The sequence below is a fragment of the Emydura macquarii genome, unplaced genomic scaffold (assembly GCF_026122565.2).
Source record: "Emydura macquarii macquarii isolate MOO-44397 ecotype Brisbane River unplaced genomic scaffold, CSIRO-AGI_Emac_v2 contig_1305, whole genome shotgun sequence".
NCBI lineage: Eukaryota > Metazoa > Chordata > Testudines > Chelidae > Emydura > Emydura macquarii.
This window is the reverse complement of record NW_027131442.1, coordinates 1334861-1347244: the sequence shown is the minus strand read 5'-3', so window position 1 is coordinate 1347244 and position 12384 is coordinate 1334861. Positions and strand designations below refer to the sequence as shown.

The following is a 12384-nucleotide window of genomic DNA, read 5'->3' as shown; positions in this document are numbered from 1 at the left end:
ACTTTTTGGCTGCTGTTAGCCAGTGACAATAAGCAGGTACAATCAATCATGTGATGAGGGAAGAGTCTAAAATGGTATCTTACAAGTGACTGATTCAAGCCATTAGAACTGGCTGAGGACAATGAATATGCAGTCTCATTCTGATTACTTAGGTGGGCTATTTTGATGGTGTCACCCCCATGCACCAGCTCCTAAGAGTGCACAGTTGAGATTCCATCAATAAAAACAAAGTATTCCAATCCTCCCATTAAACAGAAGGATGATGGGAGTCAGGGGGAGATAACCAAACAGGCAGACAGGGAAGGGGTAGGGAAGAGAAAGAGGGAACAAAGAAAGTGAGTTTTAAGTTGCTCCTTTCCGTCAGTATGGCATGGTGCCTTTTCAGGAGCAGTTTGGGGACCCTTTCAACCATTATCACTGTAAGTACTAAAATGGCAATTGTTTAATTTGCTGTATTTAGTTTTTACAACAGTGTTATTTTTTATTCTAGGACTGCAGATTTCACTGCCAGTGAAAGCTATATAAAAGTTTGCAGGCCTTCCCATTATAGACCCATTTTCAGGTGCTCATGAACTTTTATTTATGACTCCCATTTAGGGCTAAAACATTTTATGCTCCATCTGAGTCCAAAGATAATTTTTTGTTGCAAAAATCAATTTTATTTATTTATTTTTTTGAATTGCAACAGTATGACAAAAATGCCATTTACCTATTCATTTCCCACCTTCCCAGGTACAAAGAACCCAAACTAACTAAACTTGGTTCTTAAATGAGGAGCAAGGACTTTTGTTGAATTTTAAAAAATTCGTTTTTAAATTCTGAGTGTTTGAAAGTGGCATTCTGAATGCAGAGTAGACAATCAAATTAACTATGCACAATTAAATGTAAGCAAAAAATGATTCAGTTGTGCTTTATAGAGTTTCAGGTGAGCTACTAAGCTGAAAACAAAACTGTATTAATATAAGCTAGCTTTCTGGGATGTACATTCAGACTTTTAAATAGCACAATCGTCTGACTATCGAGCTGTATTAAATATGATTTCGTCATTCTGCTGTGGCACAGCTACGAATGAGGCTGAAAACGAGTCTAGTGTAAACCCCTATTTCCTCTGGTTTGCAACTGTTTCAAACACTTCTGAAACTTTACTTTTTTGGATGCAACATAAAGTTTATTTTTGGGGAAGTTCAAGAAGAATTAGTTTGGCAATTTGAGTTATTTAAGTCCAATACACTTTTTCAGGGTTAACTCATAGTTTAAATTTCAATTTTCAAATTTGTGATGACTACCCTCCTAATGAAGACCAGTCCTCATTTGTAAGTTTATAAAATATGTGATGTTATAAACATCTGAATATTCAACCTATATGCACAATATGAAATATCTACTTGGATTGTCTCGTCACTGGAGCTAAAACTGAGTAGTAGCATGGCTAAAGGATTTGACACCCTCACCAACCCTAAACAATGGACTGACATTCGCTGCTCAATGGATGCTCCCAGAAACACACGCAAAGTACCACAGTAACTCACACCTGGACACATATATACAGACTACACTCATTAATGTGCTCTTTTTACAGCCATGTTCTGCAAAGGTACACAGGGATACTTCCCATCCTATCTCCTCACCCATATTCATCTTGTTGTTAAGTGTGTATGTGTAACAATCCTTCAAGTCAGACTGCACATCAGTACACATGATCATAAGTTCTTAACCTCTCTACCCAGCCTTGCTGAATCTTCCACACAAAAAACATACGCCCCATCTCTGACAGGTCAAATCCCCCAACATGTGCACATTTATATATCCATGCATGTACTTCACATGTTTTCTCTTTCATTTTTGATTGAAAATCCAGGGACATCCCAGTAAAGCAATGTGAAGGCTGCATAGTTAAACACAAGAAAGAATCAGTAAATCCAGAGTTAAATTGCACACTCAATCATAATGGTGACCTGCAAAGGAAATAAAATGATCTGAGGCTCCTTTTTTGCTTCTTTTTGTAATGTATAAAGACTTGAAAGGTTTGCCAAGAAGGTTTTCTGGCTTGTTTTTTCAATTAGAAATGTAGGTCTTATCCACACTGAAAGACCATGGTAACTAGAGAACTATAACATCACAACAGAACTGAGCAATTGAGATAGGAAGGGATTTTTAGTCATGTTTTAAAATTTGTTTTTATCATTCCTTTAATTCCATTATGTAATGAACACTTGGGAGAAAGGATACACTTGTTAAAAGATTTGCCACCCTTGCTGTGGTAAGTAAACAAAAGCCTCATTACACTTCAATTCTGGGCCTATATCCCCATCCTTCTAACATTATACCCACCCCTTCAACTAAGACATAAGCACATAATATATATATCTGAGACCCTCCAGAAAAACACAAAGAGACCAGACTTGATATTTCTAACAAGGTTCTAAGGTTAAAAATCAGAATACACCTTTCAGGCCTTCATTATACATCATAAACAAAAAAGGACAAACCCTGTTTTTAAAAATATCCTATAAGTCTCCTTTAACTCTTCCCTCTTGCTTGTAGCATTATAATACTTCTTTCTGTAGTCCCACTCTATTTCTCAAACAGAGTAAGTCTTCTCTTTGCAACTTCAGAAACACAGATGTAGCAAGTTGTATTACTGTGTACTGTAGTAATACAATTAGGAAGTATCTGGACACAAAAGTAATTCCTGTATTAAATGCAAAAAAGTAACAATGCAAAACTAAAGTTGCAAGATCAGGGCACTCAAGTTATACTCTGGAAAAGTTAACTGCCATGTTAAACTTCTTGTATATTTCCTGGTATACTTTAAGAATGCTCTCTTTAGTGGTTTGCACTGAATAAGGCAAAAAATACAAACACTGAATGTGATTGGGATTTACTTAGGGGATTTGTGACTCTAGTGTCTGATTTTCCAAATTTAAGATTGAACATAAGAACAGCCATACGCGGTCAGACCATGGTCCAGCTAGCCCAGTATCCTGTCTTCTGACAATGGCCAATGCCAGGTGCTTCAAAGGGAATGAATAGAACAGGTAATCATCCCATCGCCCATTCTCAGCTTCTGGCAAACAGCAATCTCTGCCTATCCTGGCTAATACGCATTGATGGACCTAGCCTCCATGAATTTATCTAGTTCTTTTTTGAACCCCGTTATAGTCTTGGCCTTCACAATATCCTCTGGCAAGGAGTTTCACAGGTTGACTGTGCATTACGCGAAGAAATACTTCCTTTTGTACTTTTTAAACCTGAAGCCTATTAATTTCATTTGGTGACCCCCTAGTTCTTGTGATATGAGTAAATAATACTTCCTTATTTACTTTCTCCACACCAATCATAATTTTGTAGACCTTTACTATATCCTCCCTTAGTTGTCTCTTTTCCAAGCTGACAAGTCCCAGTTTTATTAATCTGTCCTCATATGGAAGCTTTTCCAGTCCCTTAATCATTTTTGTTGACCTTTTCTGTACTCTTTCCAATTCCAACATATCTTTTTTGAGATGGGGCAACCAGATCTGCACACAGTATTCAAGATGTGGGCATCCCATGGATTTATAGAGAAGCAATACGATATTTTGTGTCTTATTATCTATCCCTTTCCTAATGAGTCCCATAATTCTTTTAGCCTTTTTGACTGCTGCTGCATATTAAGAGGATGTTTTCAGAGAACTATCCACAATGACTCCAAGATCTTTTTCTTGAATGGTAACAGCTAATTTAGACCCCATCGTTTTATATGTATAGTTGGGATTATGTTTTCCGATGTGAATTACTTTGCATGAATGTTAGTTTCTTTTTCCAGAGGAACAAAGAAAAGCAAACTTCTTGCACAGCTTACAAGCACTAATAACTGAAGGCAAAGCATATGTGTTTTGTGAACCAGCAACTGAGTCCTTAGGCTACATACAAATGCAGAAAATCCATAATTAAAAGCAAAGTTTGCACTTTTGTGCATGTTTCTACTGCAAGTACTTAGTCCTGAAGTTTCAAATATTCACACCTTTTTTCAAAACTTAGCAAAGTGCTTCTTGCTCATTTAAGGCCTTATTCACACACCAAGTTAGCCCCGACCAAATAATATCTTTTTATAAGAGGTTAAAACCCTTCAGAACGTCTAACTGGATAAAAGGATTTTATGCAAACTTTTCAAAAACACTCAGCTTCTGACAGAAACCAAAAATTTTAGCTGAAAATATATCAATGAGTAAAGTCAGATCAACGGTGGGATGAGGTTTAGAAAGAAAGCTGCTTTGTAGCTTTAAAGGGGTCACTATCTGCATGACTGACAAGTTCAGTTTATGAAGTCAATTTTCAATTCAAAGATGACAGAAAAGCAAGATTCAAAATGTAACTATTAAATCTACAAACCAGTAGTTCCCAATTTTAGCATTTTAGTTAGAATGTCACAGTTTTAACATCTTTCTTGAGAATATCTAATCCTGAGTGAAATTACATATGAACTATAGTACACAGTTTGTCTATGACTATATGGATATTAGTTTTATGAAAGTTCATGCAGACTTTATGTAAGAGCTATATAAAAAGGATTTAATAGTATACTGAAAAAATAGTTAATAAAACTAAAGGAGTACTTGTACAAGACCATCTCAAAATACCATCAACCTATAAAATATATTAGGATACTATTACAGTTGCATGATAAAGCACACAACCAGGAAACAATAATTAAGGCTGACTTTGTAACTTTAACTGCCTTCATGTGAGCTAGTTTGATAACAATCACAAATACAAATAATCAAATACAATGCACACCTTCTTCAACCCTAACCTTCCCACGATCTTGCTATCAGATTCTATAGGCAGACTTTTGTGCCTATGCACTGAAATCAATGATCTGGTGAGCCCTTCGATATATACTACGCTAATTTTTTTTATTCTTTTACACAACACTAGTTTACGGTCATCGCAATTCTTTATGGCTTTTATTTTAATAATTCTGCCATCTCATGGTTCACTCTGCTTGTGTGTTACACCCCTTCTCCCACCCTGTGTCTGTCCTGTCTATGGAGACTGTAAGCTCTCCAGGGTAGGGACCATCTACTACTCTCTTTGTGCATTGCCTAGCACAATGGAGCCCCTCTCTTGGTTGGCCCTTAGGGATTACTGTAATAAACATATTAAATAATAATTCTTTCTGCACCCATAAACTATACATTTTCTTTGCAAGATGCAGCACAGATGCTTGCAACTCTAAGTACAATTCCAAGTACGAAGAGCTTACAAGCTTACTAAGCTACAAATTTTGGTGGCCTATTTACTGTACTGCAGAAAATTTACACTCCTGTTCAGTGGAATACATAAGATGAATGTTGTGTACATAGGGTTTACTGTGCACTTTTCAACTAAATGATTTCCATGAACTATTTGTGGGGTATACACAAATGAGCAGTCATTACAAGATGCTGTACACATTTGTCTAAATCAGTGGTTTTCAACCTATGGTCCTTGGACCTCTAGGGGGTCTGTAGTTTATGTCTAAGATTTCCAAAGGGGTCTGCACCTCCATTTGAAAAATGTTAGGGGTCCACAAGCCAAAAAAGGTTTAAAACCACTAATCTAAATAAAAAACTGTAAACCATATTGTATTTAATGGTATGTGATAAATAAATCACACTATAATGCACACTATAGGGATGCCCAGTTAAATTCTATGTATAAATTTAATGTTGACTTGAATCTTTAAATATGCAACAGCAATATTCTACCAACCTAGCATTCTATGGAATTTCCTAGGGATATATATATTTTTTAAAGATGGGAAAAGACAAAAGATGCTTCACTCTCCAGGATTCAAAGATCTGCTGGCTAGCAAGAACTGACATTATACCATGTAAGCTACACAACCTGATACCATTTGGTTAGATGTCACCAAAATATTCTAGCCCATCACATCTTAGGAGGGAGCCGCTCTCCTGCACACCATGAGCTGTGTGGTGGTGAAGAGTGCCAGGCATCTTCCTATACTATAAAGCTACAGTAAACCAGAATATGGCTAATTTCTGTACACCTTTAAACTTTCCCCAGCCCCACGTGTTCCTGACAATACAGAGTAATATACCTGACTGGACATTTCCATGTTCCCAGGTTCACTCAGTACAAACATGGAGTGTATAATATTTGTTCCATCACAGTGTCTGCGGTCCCAGCCATGGACTAGAAACCCATTATGCTAGGTGCTGTACAATCAATAAACATAGCTCTTTTTGTGCATGCTTTGAGCATGTACAGCTCTACTGCTCTCCTGCACGTACTGCTCTTCTACTGTTCTTACTTGGTATGGGATTTTTTTAAAAATGGCGAAAAACTCAAAGCAAGTTTTCCTATCAAACAAGGCTAGGCACAGCTCATCAGTTAGGTCTATTTCCATTCCAAATTTCAAGCTATCCATTTTGGCTTCAGGGCTGGTTCATAAAGAAAAAAGGACCAGAATTTCAATGTGGAGAATTGTCTTCCCCATTTTCACATTTAAGGGCAGCTAAAGCATTCATTGCTTAAATTTAAAAAAAATTAAACTTTAAACAGAGACTAAGTTTAAGAAATTTCAATTTGAAACATGAAGTTTCAGAAAGTGTTAAGCAACTAAAAAAAAAGTGGAAGCATTATGCCAATTTAGCAGCATGACCAATTAAAAAAACTTAAGCATTTAGTAGATTGGGAGTGACTATGTAAAATAATTTACATAAATGTTTAATTATGATTCATGCATCCAATAAACAGCAGTGACATTCCCCTTTCACATTCCAGCAACCTTAACTCTGACTTAGAAGGCACTAAAACTCTTTCAACATACATCACTAATTATGTTCTTTACACAGCAAAATGTGAACATTTATTAGTGGTGTATACGTTAAATAAATTCATAAGCACACATTGTGCATCATCACAGAATTAGTTTACTGGTTGGCAGGTGGAAGAGTGATCTATTTTAACACCCAGCTGGACTGAACTCTGAAGATGCCCCTGGTTTCTCCCTTTGTAAGGTCTCAGTATGCGCCTTGGGTCTAAGGCTCAAATTGCTCATTTATAACATTGCATCCAACAATCCTTCCTCTTCCTCCTCAACTATTTATTTGTCTCTCAACAAAAGACAACACAGACTATTGCTAATAGGAAGTTGTAGAACATCACTTGAATAGAGATGCCCCAAATTTTGGGGGGCACAAATGCCTACAAATCAAAATTAAACTGAAAGTTGCAGCAGAGAAAAGTGAGCAGTTTGTGCATGTATACAGTCTCTGTGTTCTGAGTTTGCTCAGAGATTTCTGCTCTGTGAGGCTCTCCCCATTTCAACCTGCCAAACACTGCATTAAACCTTATTTTGTAAACTGCTTCAAGAGAAACCCCTTGAGTCAGGAGTAAGCTTCTATCATCCCTCTGCTCCACCATTGTCAGCCTGCATATCCATTTGTCAGCTTTTTGCACATAGTGTTTCCACTCCTCCCATGATGCCCCTTACACACTGAATACTCTCCCTGATTTGATCCACAAGGCCACTATCCTCTCCTCCAAATCTCTCAGTCATCTGTGCTGCAGCACCTAGAAGAAATCTACTGCCATCTACTGAGAGGCAGATGGCGATAGATGACAATATTCATAATAAAGACCAAATATATATGTACATACAAGTGTATATATTTGAACGTATCCCTCTTCCTGCACCTTTCATGTGTCACACTAGGGCCATATCCTGTAATCCAATGTGCACAGAGACTCCCATGAACTTTGGAAGCTCTTCAAATCCTGAATTGTGTTTTTGTATGGAGCCTAGCACAATATGACCGCAATCTTGACTGGGGCCGTGGGGCACTATTGCAGTATTAAACACCAAACAAACAAGAAATATTATCTTAAAATGGAAGATGCAGCAGAGCCTTAAGAGGAGGTCTCCCTTTCCCTGATGCCACACATTAATCATAAGGAACAAATGAGAATGAAAGAGGCATTCTGATCTTACCTCTACCAGCTGCTTTATGCGTGTAACTGAAAGAAATATAAAAGTAAATATAAGTGACAGATAGTTTATGTAATATGGCAGCAGCTAACATTTAACCCCATTAAACAAGAAGATGAGCTCAACTTCTAAACTGTGTGGGCAGCTCCTGCAAAAGAAATGTTTCCTTGTCCTGAAATGCTGGTTTTTAACCATTTTCAAATAAAACTGGCAGTTTCTTCATGGGATCCTTCCTTCACTTTCACACTGAGTAAAATCTATGGCATTCGTATGTTGAGACAAAAATACATTCTGAAATGCATATTAACAGGAAAACTCTTTCGGCTACATGAGACATGCCCTTATTGCTCTGTCTTAAGAGTTTCATGCACCTTTCAAGCCAGTGGACCCGTAACCCCAGCACTACTCAAGTAGCTGCCAAACTACCATAACTTTCATTCAATGCCTTTGAGTAGCAATTCCTTTTTTGCACAATGCAAAGGCTGCGCCCTTCTGAATAGAGGGCCCTCTTGTAATAGGAGTACATATCTGAACACAGAGAAGTGAAGTACAAGTGGATTCGGATAAGACTAAAGACCAGAGTTTCTCTCCCCCACCCCTCATCAGTGTGTACACGTTAGTGTGTGTGTGTGTGTGTGAGGCGGGGGGAGATCCAGAGTCCCACCGCCAATCAGTGGGGCGGGGGGAAGGAGATCCCGAGTCTCCCCCCGGTATCTCCCCCGGGCCGGTACTCACACGGGGCGCGGAGTCCCCTTCTTGCCTCCGGCTCCCTGCGGGGCGGCAGCTGCCGGCGGCGGCTCGGGCTCCTCGGGCGGGCGGGCGCCGGGGCTGCTCCTGCGGCGGCGGGGGTACTCAGCCTTCCTACGGCGGGATGCGGCGGCGGCGGCGGCAGCGGCTCCCCCCACGACCCCGCCGGCGGCGGCGGCCCGGACCCGCTCGCGGCCTCCCCTCAGCACCCGGCTGCCCCCAGACTCCTCTCCCTGCTCGGGAGCCGGGGGGCGGCGGCGGCCGGTGGCGGGAGGCGGCCCTTGGGTCTCCGCCTGCTCCGCGGCGCCCCCCGGCAGCTCGGTCCCCCCCGGCATCGGGGCGGCGAGCGGAGGGGCCGCGGCGGTTGCTCCTCCTCGCTCCTCCCCCGGCGGCGTCGCGCGCCGCCCACCTCCCCTCCCGCTCCCGTCCTACGCAGGGGCGGCCGCTCAACCGCAGCCAATTAGAAGCCGGCTTCGGCTTCAGGCCGGGCACGGGGCACGGCGCCCCTTCCCCGCCGCCCACCAATCAAACCGCAAGGATCAGGGACACGCCACGCCCCTCTCCAGAGCCGGCGAATCAACAGCCTCACTGGGTTTAGTCCGCGCGTCTGCCCGCCAATCGGCGAGCGCAGTTAACCCGGAGCGCGCACGCGCGCCGTCGGCGTTCCCAAACGTAGCGCGCACGCGCGCGCCTCCCCCCCCCCCCACCCCGCGAACAGATTAACAGTCGCGTCTCGCGCCGCCCGCGCCCAATTCGGTGACCTTTTTACCCCCCCACTGCCCTAAAGCCCCTCCAGCGCGGGGTTTAGGTGGCGCGCGTGCCGCGCAGGCGCAATCGCTTCGCCTGGCCTCTGCTGTTACCGTGGTTCCTACCGCCCCCGCCGCCGCCTGGGCCCCTCCGGTCCCCCCGAGTCCCTGGTCCGTGGGAGAGGCCGCGAGGGAGCCGTTAGCCCCCAGCACCCCCCTCAGTGGCTCCCCCGCCGTCCCCGCCGCTCGCGGTGCCGGAGCGGGGGAGGGGTATTTTTTTGGCTGTAGCTTCTCCTTTAAGAAAAAAAAAAAAGCCCCGTCGGATGGCGGGGGAAAGTCGGTGACAAAATGGCGGCCGGCGCAGGGGGGGCGGGGCTTGCGGAACGTTTGCCCACTTCCGCTGCCGGCTCCGCCTGAGCCCGGACTCCAAGCGCATTGTGGGAGTTGTAGTCTCCGAATTCAAAGGCTGGGAGTCCGCTCGCAGGCGACACGAAACCGGAAGTGGCCCCAAAGCTTGCTGGGAAATGCTAGTCCCCCTGAGTTGTTCATCTACAAAAGGCCCTTGTTCTTCCCGCCCCCTGTGGGCAGGGGGAGTTCTCAGGACTTGGTGCCTGATCCTCCTTGGTTGCAGTCCATCAAGCCTTTCCCTTGCTCCGCACCTGGGCATGGGTCTCTTAGTGGAGCTGGGTTGGGTGCCTGCTGCTGCCGCCCCTCCTCCCGTTCCCATGCACAGGGGAGGCAGCAGTGCTGTGCGAGGGGAATAGCTTGGTGAGGGATGTGCACAACCCCTGGCGGCCTGGCCCTGGGCATGACACCTGCACGAGAATGGTGCCCTAGGCCAGCCAGCTCCATAGAGAGTGCTTCCATCCCTCTAACAGCCTCTTCCCTTCTCAAAGACACCTCCCCGAGGGAAGCTCTTCTTGCCAACTGGCCAATGGGGCCATAAAGGGGAAATGTGCCAAGCACAGTCTTGAGCTGGCCTCTGCTGCTGAGCACCAGAACTGTGTGTCAGCACCACACATGTTGGCACAAACTTGGCTTGCAGCTAGGCCCAGCAGGGCAGCTCCATGGAAGCGCTCCTTAGCAATACTTTCTAAGGTTGAGACCTCAGCACGACTTCAACACTTTCCACGTCTCAGCTTTTGCACTCAATGGAACCATGCTCTGGGTTCCGTGACAAGGCATTGCCTTCCCCGAAACAATGTTAGGTGAGAGCAAGAGACAGTCAGCCACGTTCAAACCTATTCTGCTGACAATCCCAGGCAGCTTCTTGTCAAAATCTCCACAGTCTTCCTTCCATGTAAATTCAGGAAAGGAAGACCAATCCAGAGAGTCTCAGTGGCAGTGTATTCTCTCGGACCTTCAGTTAATTGCGAAGGCTGCACTGAGAACCATCCTCTGTTCTCAGTTCAGACCCTTTGTTGAGCTCCAGTGAGCTTCAGATACTTTTTGGACCAAATTTGACATCTGCATCCCAAAAACCAGCTCCCTTATCACATGAAGCATCGGGTTGGATGCCAATGCCTCCTGTGCAATCATTATCAACATCCTTTGAGGCAGCATCAACTCTCCCAACTTTATCAGCATACCATGCAGAGTCAGCTGACTGGGAGCCTTGTGACATTCTGCGGAATGGTGGCTGTTGCTGTGGCACATCTGCAATAGATGATTCATCTGATGTTAAGTACTTTTTTAGTGCAGAGGTACAGTAGGACAGTGATTTTGCATTAGAAAAACCCAGTTGGCTAAACTGGCTCATTTTGATTTAATTCCGCTGCAGGAATCTACAAGGAGCATCACTGATAGGTACATGGATGATGAGCCTCCCTCCAATATGGTTGCCATGCCCTTGCACCCTGTCTTGGCCAAGCTGATGAACAAAGTGTGGCAGACATGCCACACTACAGCCCCTGCCTCAATGACAATGAGAGAAAATACTTACTCTTTGAAGACGCTGTTGGTTACATCTCTCTGTCCCTGCACAAGAGGCAGCGATGGCTAGAGAAAATATTGATCAAATGCCTGGGGCCATGCCCCAGAACTCTGCGCTTTGACACTTGGATTCATTTGGATAAAGGGTGTACCATTCGGCAGCCACAACCCTTTGTCTTTTGAATTGCCGGATAAACGACCAAAGGACAAGTTGAGCTTTGAAAATAGGCTTCCACCCTGGCTAAGTCCCTTTTGCAGGATCAAAACCAGGAACTCCAAAACGAGGGCATGAGTGTGGCTCAGTATCAGGTCCAAGCAGCCTTTGATGCGGACAATACAATAGGGAGAGGTGCTGCTTCTGGAATGGCCACCCATCAATCTGCTTGGCTCCAGGTCTCTGGTTTTGGCTAGGAGATCCAGAAAAAGCATGAGAACCTACCCTACATAGGAGAGAACCTTTTGGGGAACAGCTGGAGGCCACTTTACAAAAGGCAAAGGAGAGGGAGGCCACCCTGTGGTTTCTTATGTTTGTGTATTGCTCCTCAGCCTCCCTGCCGCCATGGGGGTGAGAAGAGGAAGGTTCCTTTTCATAAACCAGCTTTTACTTCCACAATTGGTTTCAAGGGCATGCAGTCCCCTTCTATGCAGTTCACACCACTTCAGTAGCAGAATTTGTAGGGTACAGCATCCCTTTTTTACAGACATAGACATTGTGACTGTGGTCAATGGAGGATCCACACTGAGAATGCTCAGTCAAGGCAATCTGCAAAGAATAGGGCAGATGATCCATAAAACTGGTGGTTAATTCTAATTATAGAATAAATCAAGCCAGTATCAAAATAATTTCTGTAATACCTTACTGGTTACTAACAAGCTAAAATACAGTTCCATTTAAGCAATCCAGCCTTTGGCTCCCATTCAGACAGCCAAGTCTATATAGTGAGGATTAGTTAAAGTCTTATGCAGCATATATAAAGTTCTACC

General features: G+C 43.6%; 1 protein-coding gene and 1 long non-coding RNA gene across 3 annotated transcripts in view; one reads left to right on the top strand and one right to left on the bottom strand.

The window, feature by feature from the left end:
* ZFP91 (ZFP91 zinc finger protein, atypical E3 ubiquitin ligase) overlaps positions 1-9349 on the bottom strand; it is a 29014-nt gene extending 19665 nt beyond the window's left edge. For both annotated transcript variants that reach the window (XM_067550624.1, XM_067550625.1), the window contains exons 1-2: positions 8711-9349; positions 7979-8004 (exon numbers count right to left, since the gene is read on the bottom strand). In XM_067550624.1, coding sequence (XP_067406725.1) covers positions 7979-8004; positions 8711-9057 — 373 coding nt within the window. In that variant the 5' untranslated portion in view covers positions 9058-9349. The remainder of the gene's footprint in view (positions 1-7978; positions 8005-8710) is intronic.
* A 644-nt stretch (positions 9350-9993) lies between these two features.
* LOC137154897 (uncharacterized) lies at positions 9994-12058 on the top strand. Its single transcript, XR_010920301.1, has 2 exons — positions 9994-10676; positions 11249-12058. It is a non-coding gene; the product is annotated as an uncharacterized lncRNA (long non-coding RNA).
* The last annotated feature ends 326 nt before the right edge of the window (positions 12059-12384 follow it).